Below are 13,846 nucleotides of genomic sequence, written 5' to 3'. Positions count from 1 at the left end.
GCACAAGACTAGGAGCACGGTTTTCAGCACCCAGAGAACTTGCACAGACCTTAGACATTTTGCTGTAGGATTTTGCCACTTCTAGAAAAAAGTCCATGTGGCCGGGCGTGGTGGCTCACGCCTGTAATCTCAGCACTTTGGGAAGCCGACGTGGGCAGATCACAAGGTCAGGAGTTCGCGGCCAGCCTGGCCACCGTGGTGAAACCCTGTCTCTACTAAAAATACAAATGTGAGCCGGGTGTGGTGGCGGGTGCTTGTAATCCCAGCTACTCCGGAGGCTGAGGCAGGAGAATTGCTTTAAACCAGGAGACGGAGGTTGCAGTGAGCTGAGATCATGCCACTGCACTCCAGCCTGGGCGACACAGTGAGACTGTCTCAAAAAAAAAAAAAAAAAAAGTCCATATTTAATTGGGATTATTAAATGAAATCTGTATCTTTAAACTGAAATAAATGCATTTTATTATCTCATATTATTGTGGAAGATTGAAAAAAGCATCACATGGGACTGGCTTAATTTTGAAAAGAAACACAAAGCTCTTCCTGGCGCTCATCTGCAGGGTGTAGTCTGGATTCACTTGCTTAGCTGTCCTCTTTCTCCTTCCGCACAGGAGAATTGAAGCGAATGAGAGTGGGGAGTGTGAGAGGTGCGTTTGGTGCGGCATTTCTGGCATGGGAACAGAACTGGCCAGGAGGAAGTGACGGTAAGGATTCGCAGCATTGCACCCGATCCCCGGGCAGCTGTGGACATGCGGGTCAGCCCCTAGGACTCTGCTGTCTGAACTCTTCCCTCAGGATTACTTTCTCGCTTAGGTATCAGGGGAGGCTGAACACCCAGAGAGGCAATGCCACCAGGGGTGTGTTCATCTGCAGTCAGGGAGACCTGGGAGGGAATTCTGTCCCTGAGTGGTTGTGTGATCTGAGGGAAGTTACTTGACCTCTCCATGCAGGAATTTCTGCCTTTGCAACGTGGGAAAATATGGATTCTGCAGGGTTGACTTGACATTCTCAGTGAGATGTTTATCACGGGCCCCACATCCTTCTTGTTTCATTTGATAGATATTTGTGAATGTCCACTGGGCTCAAGGCTCTGTGATGGGTGAACAAGACAAAGTCCCTGGCCTCTGTCAGCTCCTGGGCTAGTGGGTTGACAGAGAAATAACCATCTGTTGACAGCTGAGTGGGATTGGGGCTGGGACAGGGGAAATACAGGGCGTTTTAGGAGCTTGGAGAAGGCTTCCTGGGAGAAGTGCTATCTCAGCTGAGTCATGCAGGGTGAATGAGAGGTGAAAGTCTTGCCAAGGGCCATGGCAGTCCCAAACTACAGGCACCCATCACTATACCCGGCTAATTTTTATTTTTAGTAGAGATGGGGTTTCACCCCGGTGGCCAGGCTGCTCTCGAACTGCTGACCTCAAGTGATCCACCCGCCTCAGCCTCCCGAAGCAGGGATTACAGGCGTGAGCCACTGTGCCTAGCGTGATTGTAAATGTTAATCATGTCCACAAATACCTTCCCAGCAACAACTAGAGTAGCATTTGACCAAAAGGGACCAGGCACCAAGCCTGGCCGAGTTGACCGATAAAACCATCACAGTGAGGGATTGGTACCCAGAGACACCACCTCTCATGCTGAAGGTCTGACCGGTGAACTGTCTGGGTTCCCTGTCTCCAGTAGTCCTTCTCTCTCTTCGGTAGCTGCATGACATGATGCAGGAAACTTGAGGCTGTGGTGTTTCATGCAGAGATTTTTGATACAAGGTCTTTTACCTGGGGGCAAGTGCCTGTTGAAGAAATGACATTGGTGAGATGATGAAGGTAGGGAAGTCACATGTATTGCTGCAGCTGCTCCCCTCCGCACACACAACGGACTTCTCTAGGCCTCACTGTCCTTAATGCCTCTGTCAGGGATCATGAGCAACTCCATGGGTGTGGTTTGAGAATCTCTGGATGAACCTACACATAGGACGGTAAAATGTTTCATTTCACAAAATTGCTGGAGGGAGAAAGAGAGAAAAGAGAGCGATGACTATGCAGGCCAGTTGTCAGTTGATGTCTCCAGAATCTTCCTATTTCTTTTTTTTCTTTTTTTTTTGAGACAGAGTCTTGCTCCGTTGCCCAGACTGGAGTGCAGTGGTGCAATCTCGGCTTACTGCAACCTCCGCCTCCTGGGTTCAAGTGATTCTCCTGCCTCAACCTCTCTATTACCTGGGATTACAGGTGCCCACCACCACACCCAGCTAATTTTTTTGTATTTTCCGTAGAGATGGCGTTTCGCCATGTTGGCCAGGCTGGTCTCAAACCCCTGACCTCAGGTGATCTGCTTGCCTCGGCCTTCCAAAGTGCTGGGATTGCAGGCATGAGCCACCACACCCGGCTCACATTTCTTCTCATAAAAGTGTTTCTGGCTGGGAACAGTGGCTCACGCCTATAATCCCAGCACTCTGGGAGGCTGAGGCATGCAGATCATGTGGAGCTCAGGAGTTCCAGACCAGCCTAGGCAACATGGCAAAACCCCGTCTCTACAAAAAATACAAAAATTAGCCGGGCATGGTGGCTCACGCCTGTAGTGCAAGCTGCTCAGGCGTCTGAGACTGGAGGATCCCTTGAGCCCAGGAAGCAGAGGTTTCAATGAGCCGAGGTTTTGCCACTGCACACCAGACTAGGTAACAGAGCGAGTCCCTGCCTCAAACAAACAAACAAAACAACAAAAGAAACGTGGGGCGTGGGGGTCGTAAGGTCTTTTCTCTCTCTGAGAATTGGCTTTCTACATGTAGAAATAGATCCTGAGAGAGTCCTTGTGACACATGAGAATTGGCTGGGAGATAATTGGGTTAAGATCATTTTCCAAACGTTTCACACATTAACTGTTTGTGTCAGATAGTGGTGGCCCAAAGGATGTCAGGGAACTAACTCGTAGGAAAGATAGATTGCAATTTCTGAAAAGTTAAGAACTCTTTCTGGGATGTGTGTGTGTGTGTTTATATATGTTTGTGTTCAGTACATATTCAAACTGTTCCTGATACGGTTCTGTCTTTCTTGCCCCAGTGTGTGCTGATAGCCACGATTTGGTGAATAAACATTCAGAGGACCAGTATCCTCTGAAGAAAACTAGTGAATTCTTGGTTTCCACGTTTGTCAAAAGAATAGAGCCTGGGAGGCTGATCTAAAGTTTCCATTTAGCATTTAATGTCAATTTTTGGTTGCACTCATCCAAGATGTATTTATCAAAACAATACAGAGAGATACCCTTATCGCAAAATATGCCATTGGGTTTTTCCACTTAACCTACAGCAAGATTGACTTTTTTCCCTCAGGAGTACAGTTCTGTGAGCTTTGACACGGGCATACATTCTTGTCACCACCACCACAGTCGGGATCCAGAACAGTCCCATCACCCCAAGACACTCCCTGGAACTGCCGCACCATTGCGGTTACCTCTTCTTCATCCATCATCCCTGGTGTAAAGTGATCTGTTTCCTTCCCTCTAGTTTTGTCTTGGGGAGAGTGTTATGTCAATGACACCATACAGTTTGTGGCCTTGTGAGGCGGGCTTCCTTCTTTTGGCCCGATGAACATCTCGGATGAGTGTCAGATGCCTCTGTCACAGGCTGTTGTTTTTTCATGAAGGCAGTTTCACGGTGTGGAAGACCACAGGTGTTCAGCCATCCTTCTACTGAATGACATTTTCCTCTGTCCAGTGTGGGGCAGTTTCGCATCGAGCTGCTTTTACAATTCAGTGTGGGCTTTTTTGTGAACCTAAGTTTTCATTTCTCTAGGGTAGATACCCAGGAGTGGGATGGCTGGGTCCTATGGTAAACATCTGTTTGACTTACAAGAAACTGCCAAACTGCTTCTCAAAGTTGCTGTGCTATTTCGCCCTCCCAGCTGCAAAGTGTGAGAGTTCCAGTCACCCAACATGTTCTTGCTTGGCCTTGCCAGTCTCCATGGTGTTAATTTGCATTCCCCTAATGCTGAATGATGTTAAATATGGTTTCTTGCGCTCCCATTCAAGTCTTTCCCCCATTTTCTAGTTGGGGTGTTGATTTTCTTATTGTGGAGTTTTGAAAACGCACCATGTATTTTGGATATAAGATCTGTCAGGTTGGTGATTCTCAAACATTTCCTCCTAGTGGTGCAGCTTTGATTTTCATTCTCTGAACACACTGGCTCTTACACAGCCAAAGTTGTGTTGTATTGTATTGTGTTGTATTGTGTTGTATTGTATTGTATTGTATCATATCATCGTATCGTATCGTATCGTATCGTATCGTATCGTATCGTATCGTATCCTATTCTATTCTATTCTATCCTATTCTATTCTGTTCTATTTATTTATTTAGAGACAGGGGCTCGCTATGTCGCCCAGACTGGAGGGCAGTGGCTCGATCTCGGCTCACTGCAGCCTCTGCCTCCTGGGTCGAGCAATTCTCCTGCCTCAGCCTCCCCAGTAGCTGGGGACTACAGGTATGTGCCACCATGCCAGGTAATTTTTGTATTTTTTGGTAGAGACAGGGTTTCACCATGTTGGCCAGGCTGGTCTCGAACAACTGAACTCTAGTGATCTGCCCACCTTGGCCTCCCGAAGTGTTGGGATTACAGGCAGGAGCCACCACGCCCGGCCAGAGCCAGAGTTTTAAATTTTGCCAAACTCCTATCCATCCATCTTTCCTTTCCATGGATCATGCATCTCAGGTCATGTCCTAGCCTCCCCTCACAAAGATGTCCTCCTACGGTTTCTACCAAAAGTCATAGTATTGAACTTTGGCGTGTAGGTCTCTGAACCCTTTTTCCTTAATTGCGTGTAAAGGTTGAGGTTGAGGTGCATCTTTTTGCGTAAGGATAGGCCACCTCATGTATTGAAAAGCTTATCCCTTCTCCATTGGATTCCCTCTCACACCCATGTCAAAACTCATTGGACACATTTCTATGGATGGATTCATGGACTCTATTTTATTCCATGGATCTACTCGTCTACCCCTGTAAGCCAGCAATCTCGATTATTACAGCTTTAGAGCAAATCTGAAAATCTGATAATATCATCTCTCTAAAATACCTTCTGCTTTTTGAAACATCAGATATTCCACGTGAATTGTAGAATCTGCTTGTTTATGCATGCAAATGTCCCTCAAGGATTCTGATTGGCAGGCACTGCATTCATTCTACAGATCAAGTTGGGGACAATGGACTGTTAACTTTTTTGGGTCTTTAAATATGGGAACACATTGTTTCTCTCCATTTAACTAAATCTTCTTTGATTTTTTCATTACCGTTTAATAGTTATGGGCATACAGACCCCATCCACGTATTTTAGCTTTATACATAACCATTGCATTGTGTTTGTAGCTTTTGTAAAACAGTATTATTTCTTAAATTTAGGTTTCCAGTTACGCATAGGATTGTTTTCCGTGTGTTGAGTTTCTCTCCTGTATCGCTGCTAAGCTCTCATTAATGAGCACTAAGCTCTTATTAGCTCTGAGAGTCTGGGGGAGATACATTGGTTGTTTCATGTAGACGATCACAGGACCCATGAAAAGGAGTACTTTGGTTTCTTGCTTTCTCCGGTGTGTGCCGTGATTCTTCTGGCATTATAGCACTGACTGGGCCTCAGCGTGACGTTGAATAGCTGTGGTGAGAGTGGACGTCCTTGCCTGGTTCGCATCCTTAGGCAGAAAGCATCCAGTCGTTGACCATTAAGTGGCTTGTTAGTTGTAGGTTTGACTGTACACGCCCTTTTTCAGGTTGAGGAAGTTGTCTTGTGTTCCTAGTGTGCTAGAGCTTTTATATCACCAGTGGACTTTGAATCTTATCAAAGGGTTTTTCTGCATAGCTTGATGTGATCCTGTCATTTTTGTTCTTCATCTGATCTCTCAATCTGTGGGTTACATTGATTGATTTTCAGGTGTGGGAAGAACAACCCTTGCATTCCCGCTATAAAACCCACTTGATCGTGGCTTATTATTCTTCTCACATATTGCTCAATTCAAACTGCTAGGTTTTGTTGAATACTTTGGTGCCTGTACTAGGAAAGAATACTGGTCTGTCCTTTTCTTGGTATCCCTGCGGTGCTGGCCTCATAAAATCAGTGGGGCGCATTCCCTCTGCTTTGTTTCCTAGAAGAAGTTGTGTAAGTTGGTGATATTTCTTCATTAAACGTTTGGTAGACTTGGCCAGTGAAACTGTCTTGGCCCAGAGATCTTTTTGCAAATGTGTTTGCCTGTGAATTCAACTTCTTTAAAACATATAGGACTGTGCACACAGTTCAGTGTTTGAAATCCATCCTGTGTGAGTTTCCGTAGCTTGTGGTTTTCAAGTATGTGCTACATTTCCTCTGACCTGTGGAATGTGAATCTGTAGAGTTGCGTGTATTCTTACCATATTGACCCTTTTATGTTTTCTGGGTCTGGAGTGAAATCTCTTCTTGCATTCCTGATATTGGTAACTTGTTTCTTTGCCCTCTTTTTTCCCAGCCAGTCCTGCCACGGGTGTATCAATTTCATTGATCACTTCAAAGAACCAGCTTTTTTTTTTTTTCTGGATTAATTGAATTCATCTATGTGTTTTTCTGTTTGAAGTCTCCTGGGGGTTTATGCTTCTGTTGTTTAGCAAAATAAATTCTTATCCACACTAGGAATTTGGAAACGATTTCCATAGGCATGAGCAGCCTTTTCGACTAGATGCAAACCCAGTGGTCAGGAAGGCGAACATACAAAAGGGTGTGTCCCCATGGTGCAAACGCTTACAGTTGAGTAAAAGTCTCCCTTGTGAGTGGATGAAAATGAACGCTCATGGGCAGAGCACCTGTGAGTCACACATTGATTATTCTACAAATGATGCTTGGGAAGGGGTTGGAAAATGTCAGCAGGGAATTGACATCGTCGAACTGCATTGCATCCTTTTGCACCCCGTGTCACGTGGATGCATTAATTGGTATCATTTCTAAATCCTTTATTAGATGGCATTAATATTCTAAGCTGGTGAGATGTATGATCTCACGTCATCCTCAGAAGAAGCCTAGGACAGGGTCTCTCTATAATCCCCATTCTACACACAGGAAGTGGAGGGACAGAGAGGTTGAGTAAGATGAATAATTCTGTGTCTTCTTGTCTTATCACCTTGCGTTGCAGTCTGGGTTCTGCCCGCACACATTCCTCGCCACCTTCTTGGTGTCTGAGAACCTCCAGCTTCACCTCCTTTTCTGGACCCGAGGGCCTGGCGGAGCTTCCAGCTGGGACCAGACCTCCATGGATCCACTCCAGAAACGGAATCCAGCATCGCCTTCCAAATCTTCCCCGATGACAGCTGCAGAGACTTCCCAGGAAGGTCCAGCGCCCTCTCAGCCTTCGTACTCAGAACAGCCGATGATGGGCCTCAGTAACCTGAGCCCCGGTCCTGGCCCCAGCCAGGCCGTGCCTCTCCCAGAGGGGCTGCTCCGCCAGCGGTACAGAGAGGAGAAGACCCTGGAAGAGCGGCGGTGGGAGAGGCTGGAGTTCCTTCAGAGGAAGAAAGCATTCCTGCGGCATGTGAGGAGGAGACACCGCGATCACATGGCCCCCTATGCTGTTGGGAGGGAAGCCAGAATCTCCCCGTTAGGTGACAGAAGTCAGAATCGATTCCGATGTGAATGTCGATACTGCCAGAGCCGCAGGCCGAATCTTTCTGGGATCCCTGGGGAGAGTAACAGGGCCCCACATCCCTCCTCCTGGGAGACGCTGGTGCAGGGCCTCAGTGGCTTGACTCTCAGCCTAGGCACCAACCAGCCCGGGCCTCTGCCTGAAGCGGCACTCCAGCCACAGGAGACAGAGGAGAAGCGCCAGCGAGAGAGGCAGCAGGAGAGCAAAATAATGTTTCAGAGGCTGCTCAAGCAGTGGTTAGAGGAAAACTGAGACGTGCACCCCCATGGGATGGAGACCCGAAGGGGCTCAGGCGGAGCCGCCGTGTTGGCAGCGCCTGGGTGTGGGCCCATTTTGGGGACCAAACAGCAAGCTGTGGTCGGATGAGTGCCAGGACCTGTGTACCGGGACACGTGGGAATCCTCCCAGCATGATGCTTGACCGACCCGAGGAAGGTCCTCATGTTTCGTGCCTGTCATTCTCGGATGGCTGTGAGGCATTCCTTGGCAAGGGACGCTGCGTACCAGCGGTACTCGCCGCATCTCACATGGCTCCTGTGATGCATGTTGTCGCTTTCCCACCCGGGATCTCCATCTCTCTTCCCTTCCTGCTGTCAGTAAGAGATCACATGTCTGTGTAGTGTGAATGCCTTGTCGCTGTCCTGTGCTTTTGCACCATTGAGTTGACTGCCTCTGAGAAGCAGCACTAGGCCTGTTGAAATGCAGTGTGCTGCCCTGAGATCCAGTTTCAAGAATGGGCAGGTAAACGCAGTGTGGGAAAGGAATGTGGAGTGAGAACTTGGTGGTTCACCGCTGTACTATTTGTGTAAATGTTTACGTATGTGATAAGCTACATGTATGTAAATGTTGCAATACCCCTAACAGTCGAGTAGTAGTCTCCCTTACAGGAATTTTTGACGGGGTTCCTCATCATCAATACCAAATAAATATATGTAGGAATGGAAAATGGGTGTAGAATTCAGGTTTGTTCCTCAGTATTGGTTTGTTTCTCATTAGATCTGAGCTGGTTACCTTGAAATCTCCCAGCAGGGTATCCGGGTTTATTGAGGGAAGCTCTGTGCTGTGGAGACTGGGAACGGGGGAGGGAGGGCACCAGAGAACACAGCCCAGTCACTGTTTGAGCCCTGCAGCGGGACCAGCATCGAGACCGGCGAGGCAGGGCCATGGCTTTGAAGAGAGGCTTCCTGTGCACAGGAGACGTGGAAGCAGAGTCCGCCGCCCACGGTGAGAGCCCTGCGTGTTGGTGCTGGTGCCCTGGCTTAGGGGCTGCGGCGCCATTGCTTGTTGTGTGGTGGGCCCGGGTGGGTGAAACTGAGCAGCAGTTTGCACCTGCTTTGTGAGAACCAGAGCATCCTTGGGTTCTTCCAACATCTTATTGGGATTTAGACATGTGTGTCTTTTAATTTCAGGAGGCACAAATGACTAAATCTACCTTTTTTTTTAACCTCTGCAGAATCCTGAGATGTGAACCCAGCCAGTACCCATGTGACTCCTCTGAACTGAAAACAAATTCTGCTTTGTGTCAGTCTGTTTTAGGTAGTCCCCAGAGCTGTCTTGCTGCAAAAGTCTACACATCTCCTGCCGACAGAAGTGGCTTGAAAACAGGTAAGTGTCTTGGATTCTGATGCTGAGATCTCATGAGAGAGTCGACAGTTGAACTGACCTAGCTCCAGGGGAGAAGGGAAAAAAAAGCAGGGCTATTCCTTCTTGAAACACAAAGGCCTAAATGGAGACCAGTGAATCCGGGAGGGTTTCAAAGGGGTTCGAGGCGTTGCCCTTTGGCTGATGTTTCCTAGGGTTCTGATGGTATTTTCCCCATTTCCATATGTCAGCTGCCTTCCTCCACTCCCACACACCCATCCTCTAGCAACATTTTCAGTTCCGCTTTATGAATTTCGAAAGCAGAACACCAGAGAAGTTAGGGAACTAGCCCACGGTGGCACAGGCAGTAAGAGGTAGAACTAGCACCCGAACCTAGGTAGGCTGGGATCGGAGCTGGCCCCCCTTCAGCAGTTCACCTCTGTGAAGGCTGTGGGTGAAGTGCCTAGAGCCGGGCTTTGGTGCTCATTTCATAGCTGGTAGCACCAAGTCTTGGTGAGATCCATTGCTGAATCCTCCACACAGTGCCGTGGGCCAGGTACAATCATCCCCACCTTGTGGAGAGTTTGTGCAGGTCCTAAAGTGGTGGCCAGAGATGCATGCCTTTGTCTCACTCCCCAACCACTCAGATGCTCTCTGCGGACCTTCTCAGTCAGCCCAGCAAGCACACCGGGTCCGTGCTGCCAGTGACAGTCATCATTTCAGCAATCATCAGGGTTTCCATTTTCTCACCTTGCCTGTCTCCCTTCTGGGCTACGTCGACTGTCGTGGTGGGGAGGTGAGGAGGAGTTGCAGAGGTAGCCCCGCTCCGGGGGATTGAGCGATTCATCAGGGAGAGAGATCCGACCCCATCTTAGTCTGTGTCCTTCCACTATATCATGAAATACAACAGGTTGGGTGCTCTGGACTGGATATGGTGTGTTTATCCCCACCAAGAGTCAGGTTGAAGTTGAATCCTCAGTGCTGCAGTGTTGGGAGGTGGGTCCTAGTGGGAGGTGTTTGGGTCGTGGTGGGGATCCCTCATGAATGAGTCAGTGTCCTGTGATGCCATCCTGCTGGGCTGAGTTCTTACTCTCACAGGTATGGATTAGTTCGCAGGAGAGTGGATTGTTCACAAGATTCTGGCCTCCCTCGATTCTCTCTCCCTTCCTTCTTTCCATGTGATCTCGTTGCACACGCCGGCTCCCCTTCCACTTTCCACCATGAGTTGAAGCAGCCCGAGGCCCTCACCAGATGCAGTTGCCCAAAAATGAATGTTTCAGCCACCAGAATTGTGAGCCAGATAAACCAACTTTTTCTTTTTAAAAGATTTATTTATTTTAATTTTTTTTAAGAGACCGGGTGATGCTCTGTTGCCGACGAGAGTGGAGTGGCACGATCATGGCTCACTACAGCCTTGAACTCAGGTGGGATCCTCCCACCTGAGCCTCCCAAGTAGCTCAAGGATGTACTGCCATGCCAGGCTGATTTTTAAATGTTTTGTAGAGATAGCGTCTGGCCGTGTTGCCCAGGCAGATCTCGAACTTCAGGCCTGAAGGTGTTCCTCCTACCTTGGCCTCCCAGAATGCTGGGATTAACAGGCATGAGCCACCGTGCCTGGCCTCCCATTTTCTTTAGAAATTACTGAGTCTCAGGTATTCTGTTATAGCAAAGCAAAATGGACCAAGACAGCTGGCAATTTGTAATGGAAACAAATTTATTTCTCGCGACCCTGGATGCTGAGAAGTCCAAAACAAAGGTACCAGTATCTGGTATCTGGCAAGAGTCTTCCTGGTATTTCCTCACGTGGCAAAAGGTGGAAGGACAAGCCGGGGAGAATGTTATGTCCTCACATAGCAGAAGAGGAAAAGAGAGAGCAAACCCACTTCTGCAAGCTCTTTTCATAGCAGCATTCATTCACGAGGGCTCTGCCGTGATGGCCTAAACACCTGCTGTTATTCCACACCTCCCAACACTGTTGCAGTGGGGATTCATTTCACTGTGAGTTTTGGAGGGAACACAAATATTGAAATGCTAGCAGATACGCATCGTTGTGTCAGAGAACAGGTGGTTGATCCCATGTGGTCCCAGTCTCAGGAGATGAAAGGAGTGAGAAGGATCTCAGTTGGAAAAAGCAGGCATCAGGGGCTTGCTCAGGGAGGTCACAGATGCACAGTGCCACAGGGTCTCCAGGAACAGACATGGAAGGTGGGTGGGTGGAGGTAACTGAGGCACTCGGCACACCCTCCACATCCTCACCTCCAGGTCTTTGTCCCTGTACCTGTGTATGGGGGGTGGATGGGACTTGGGGGTCATGCCTGAGACACCATACTATCCCAAGTTACAGACTAGGATCTGCAGTCCTGTGATGTCCACAGGTGTCCAGCATGCGACATTCTAGAGTAGAGACCAAACCAAAGGCACCAGCAGGCGAGAGAGGATTGGGACAGAGAAAGGTGCAAATGCAGTGATCACATGGGACATCTGAGTAGACCCGGAGAATGTAAGGAAATAGAAAGACTACATTAAAAATCTTCCCACTAGGGACAGTCTAGGCTCCACTGCCTCATTGGTGAAGGCTATCCAACATTTACAAAATACATAATGCCAACCCTTCACAGATTCTTTTAGACTATAGAGGAGGGAACATTTCCCAACTTATCCTTTGAAAATTGTATTACCCTGCTACTAAAGGCAGATAGAGGCTGGGCGTGGCGGCTCACGCCTATAATCCCAACATGTTGGGAGTCTGAGGTGGGCGTACCACCTGAGGTCAGGAGTTTGTGACCAGCCTGGCCAACATGGTGAAACCCCAACTCTGCTAAAAATACAAAAATTAGCTGAGTATACTGGTGGGCACCTGTATTCCCAGCTACTCGGGAGGCGGAGGCAGGAGAATTGCATGAACCTGGGAGGCAGAAGTTGCAGTGAGCCCAGAGCGCACCACTGCACTCCAGCCTGGGTGACAGAGCAAGACTTGTCTCAAAAACAATAATAAAATAATAATAATAATAATAGTGCCAGAGACAGCAGAAGAATACCATAAACCAATATCCGTCATGAATATGCGTGCAAAAATCCCCAACAAAATATTAACAAACCCCAATCCAGCGACACATACAGTGGGTTATGCAACATGACCAAGTGACATTTATTCTAGGAATGCAAGATTGGCTTAACATTCAAATTTCAGTCAAGGTAATCCACCCTGTTAATATAATAGAGGACAGGAACTATATCATCATCTTCATAGACAGAGAAAAGTATTTGACAATATCTGACACCCATTAGTGATAAAATCATGTCTACACAAAGACATGTGCTCAGATGTTCACTGCAGCATTTTGCAGGAAGGCCCCAGGGTGGAAACAAGCCAAATGTCTACCAATCAGTAAAGGGATAAAGAAGTGGTATATCCGTACAGCCGAATGTTACTGAGCCGTGACAAAGAACACACTACTGATGCACGTTTGAGCCTCCAAGACATTATGCTAATTGACAGATGTCAGACATAGAAGACCACTTATTGCACAAGTCAGTTTATAGGAAATGCCCAGAGAGGCAGCTCTAAAGAGAGAGAAAGGAGCTTGCTAGTTGCCTGGGTGGGCCTGGAGGTAAAGTAATGGGGATTGACTGCTGCTAGTGGGTACCAGCGATCTTTCTGGGGTGATGGAAGTATTCTGAAACTGGATAGTGGTGAGGGCTGCAAAACTGTGTAAATTTACTAAAACTCACTGTGTTATTCCCTTTAGGTACGTGAAGTTTGTGGCAAGCAAATTATACCTTAGTAAAGCCATTTAAAAAATGTAGTGCAAGTGTGACCGTAAGTCACGGAGGAAAGGGTATGCAGTCATTTTTTTCTACAACAGTAAGCAACATCCCCTCTCTTTCCCTGTTCCGCGTCCTGCCTACATGTCCTGCCTGGTCGCCTGGCTCCTCCACGTGCACTTGATGCTCCAGCCAGATAGACTGTGCACACCTGGGCAGAGGGAGTGCTGGTGAGTGCACATGTCTACGTGTGTGTCTGTGTGCGGTGTGCACGCGTTCCTGCACAGGCACCCTGTGGGTGCATGCACTAGTGACTGTCAATCCTCTGTCTGTGGGCTGGCTCCCATAATCCATGCTACGTCCTGAATTCCACTGCCGGTTTTTCTGTTCACCAATCTCAAGGACCTGGCTTCAGTTTCCCTGGTAACCAACCTCAGCCCTTAGCTTCAACCTCTGAGCACAGGAAGACAGCCAGAGTGGGGAGGGGTGTTGTCTCACCCACAGGGCCCCTGCCGGAGCTGAGCACCCCAATGGGATGAGTGGCAGCACGGTTACCAAGACAACAGAACTCTCGACCCCTTTCCACCTGCAAGGCTCTTCTCCCTCTCCTGGGCCTGCCGAGCATCAGGTCGGAAAGGTAAAGCTGTGGCATAACCACCCTCCTAAGTCCTTGAAATTGCTCTAGACGTGGCTGTAGAATAAATATGTCAAAAGATGCTCTTGAAAGAGAAGGCAACCCCTACCTTTTTTTTCCCAATTCATTAACTACAAACAAGGCTATGAAGTCCAAGGTTATATTTAAAAATCAGGGCAGGTGAAAGGGAGTGTGTGCTTATGTCTCTCAACGTCAGCTGTGCATCAGGTCTCTCGT

The 13,846-nt window shown here is 48.1% G+C and overlaps 1 protein-coding gene across 27 annotated transcripts in view; it reads left to right on the top strand.

Annotated features, from left to right (window-relative positions):
• The window catches only part of FAM156A (family with sequence similarity 156 member A), a 70,112-nt gene that overhangs the window by 39,543 nt on the left and 16,723 nt on the right, over window positions 1-13,846 (top strand). For 12 of the 27 annotated variants that reach the window (XM_057301127.1, XM_063601723.1, XM_063601722.1 and 9 more), the window contains exons 3-4: window positions 609-701; window positions 7,124-8,575. In XM_057301127.1, the coding sequence (XP_057157110.1) occupies window positions 7,241-7,882 (642 nt within the window). In that variant the 5' untranslated portion in view covers window positions 609-701; window positions 7,124-7,240 and the 3' untranslated portion in view covers window positions 7,883-8,575. Of the gene's footprint in view, window positions 1-608; window positions 702-1,598; window positions 4,464-7,123; window positions 8,854-9,155; window positions 9,235-13,167; window positions 13,613-13,846 lie in introns of those variants that run through there. The other 15 variants (XM_057301131.1, XM_063601724.1, XM_057301130.1 and 12 more) reach the window with 4 other exon arrangements.

The sequence above is a fragment of the Pan paniscus genome, chromosome X, assembly GCF_029289425.2.
Source record: "Pan paniscus chromosome X, NHGRI_mPanPan1-v2.0_pri, whole genome shotgun sequence".
Taxonomy (NCBI): domain Eukaryota; kingdom Metazoa; phylum Chordata; class Mammalia; order Primates; family Hominidae; genus Pan; species Pan paniscus.
The sequence above is the reverse complement of the archived record's forward strand: the minus strand, read 5'-3'. Positions and strand labels throughout refer to the sequence as shown.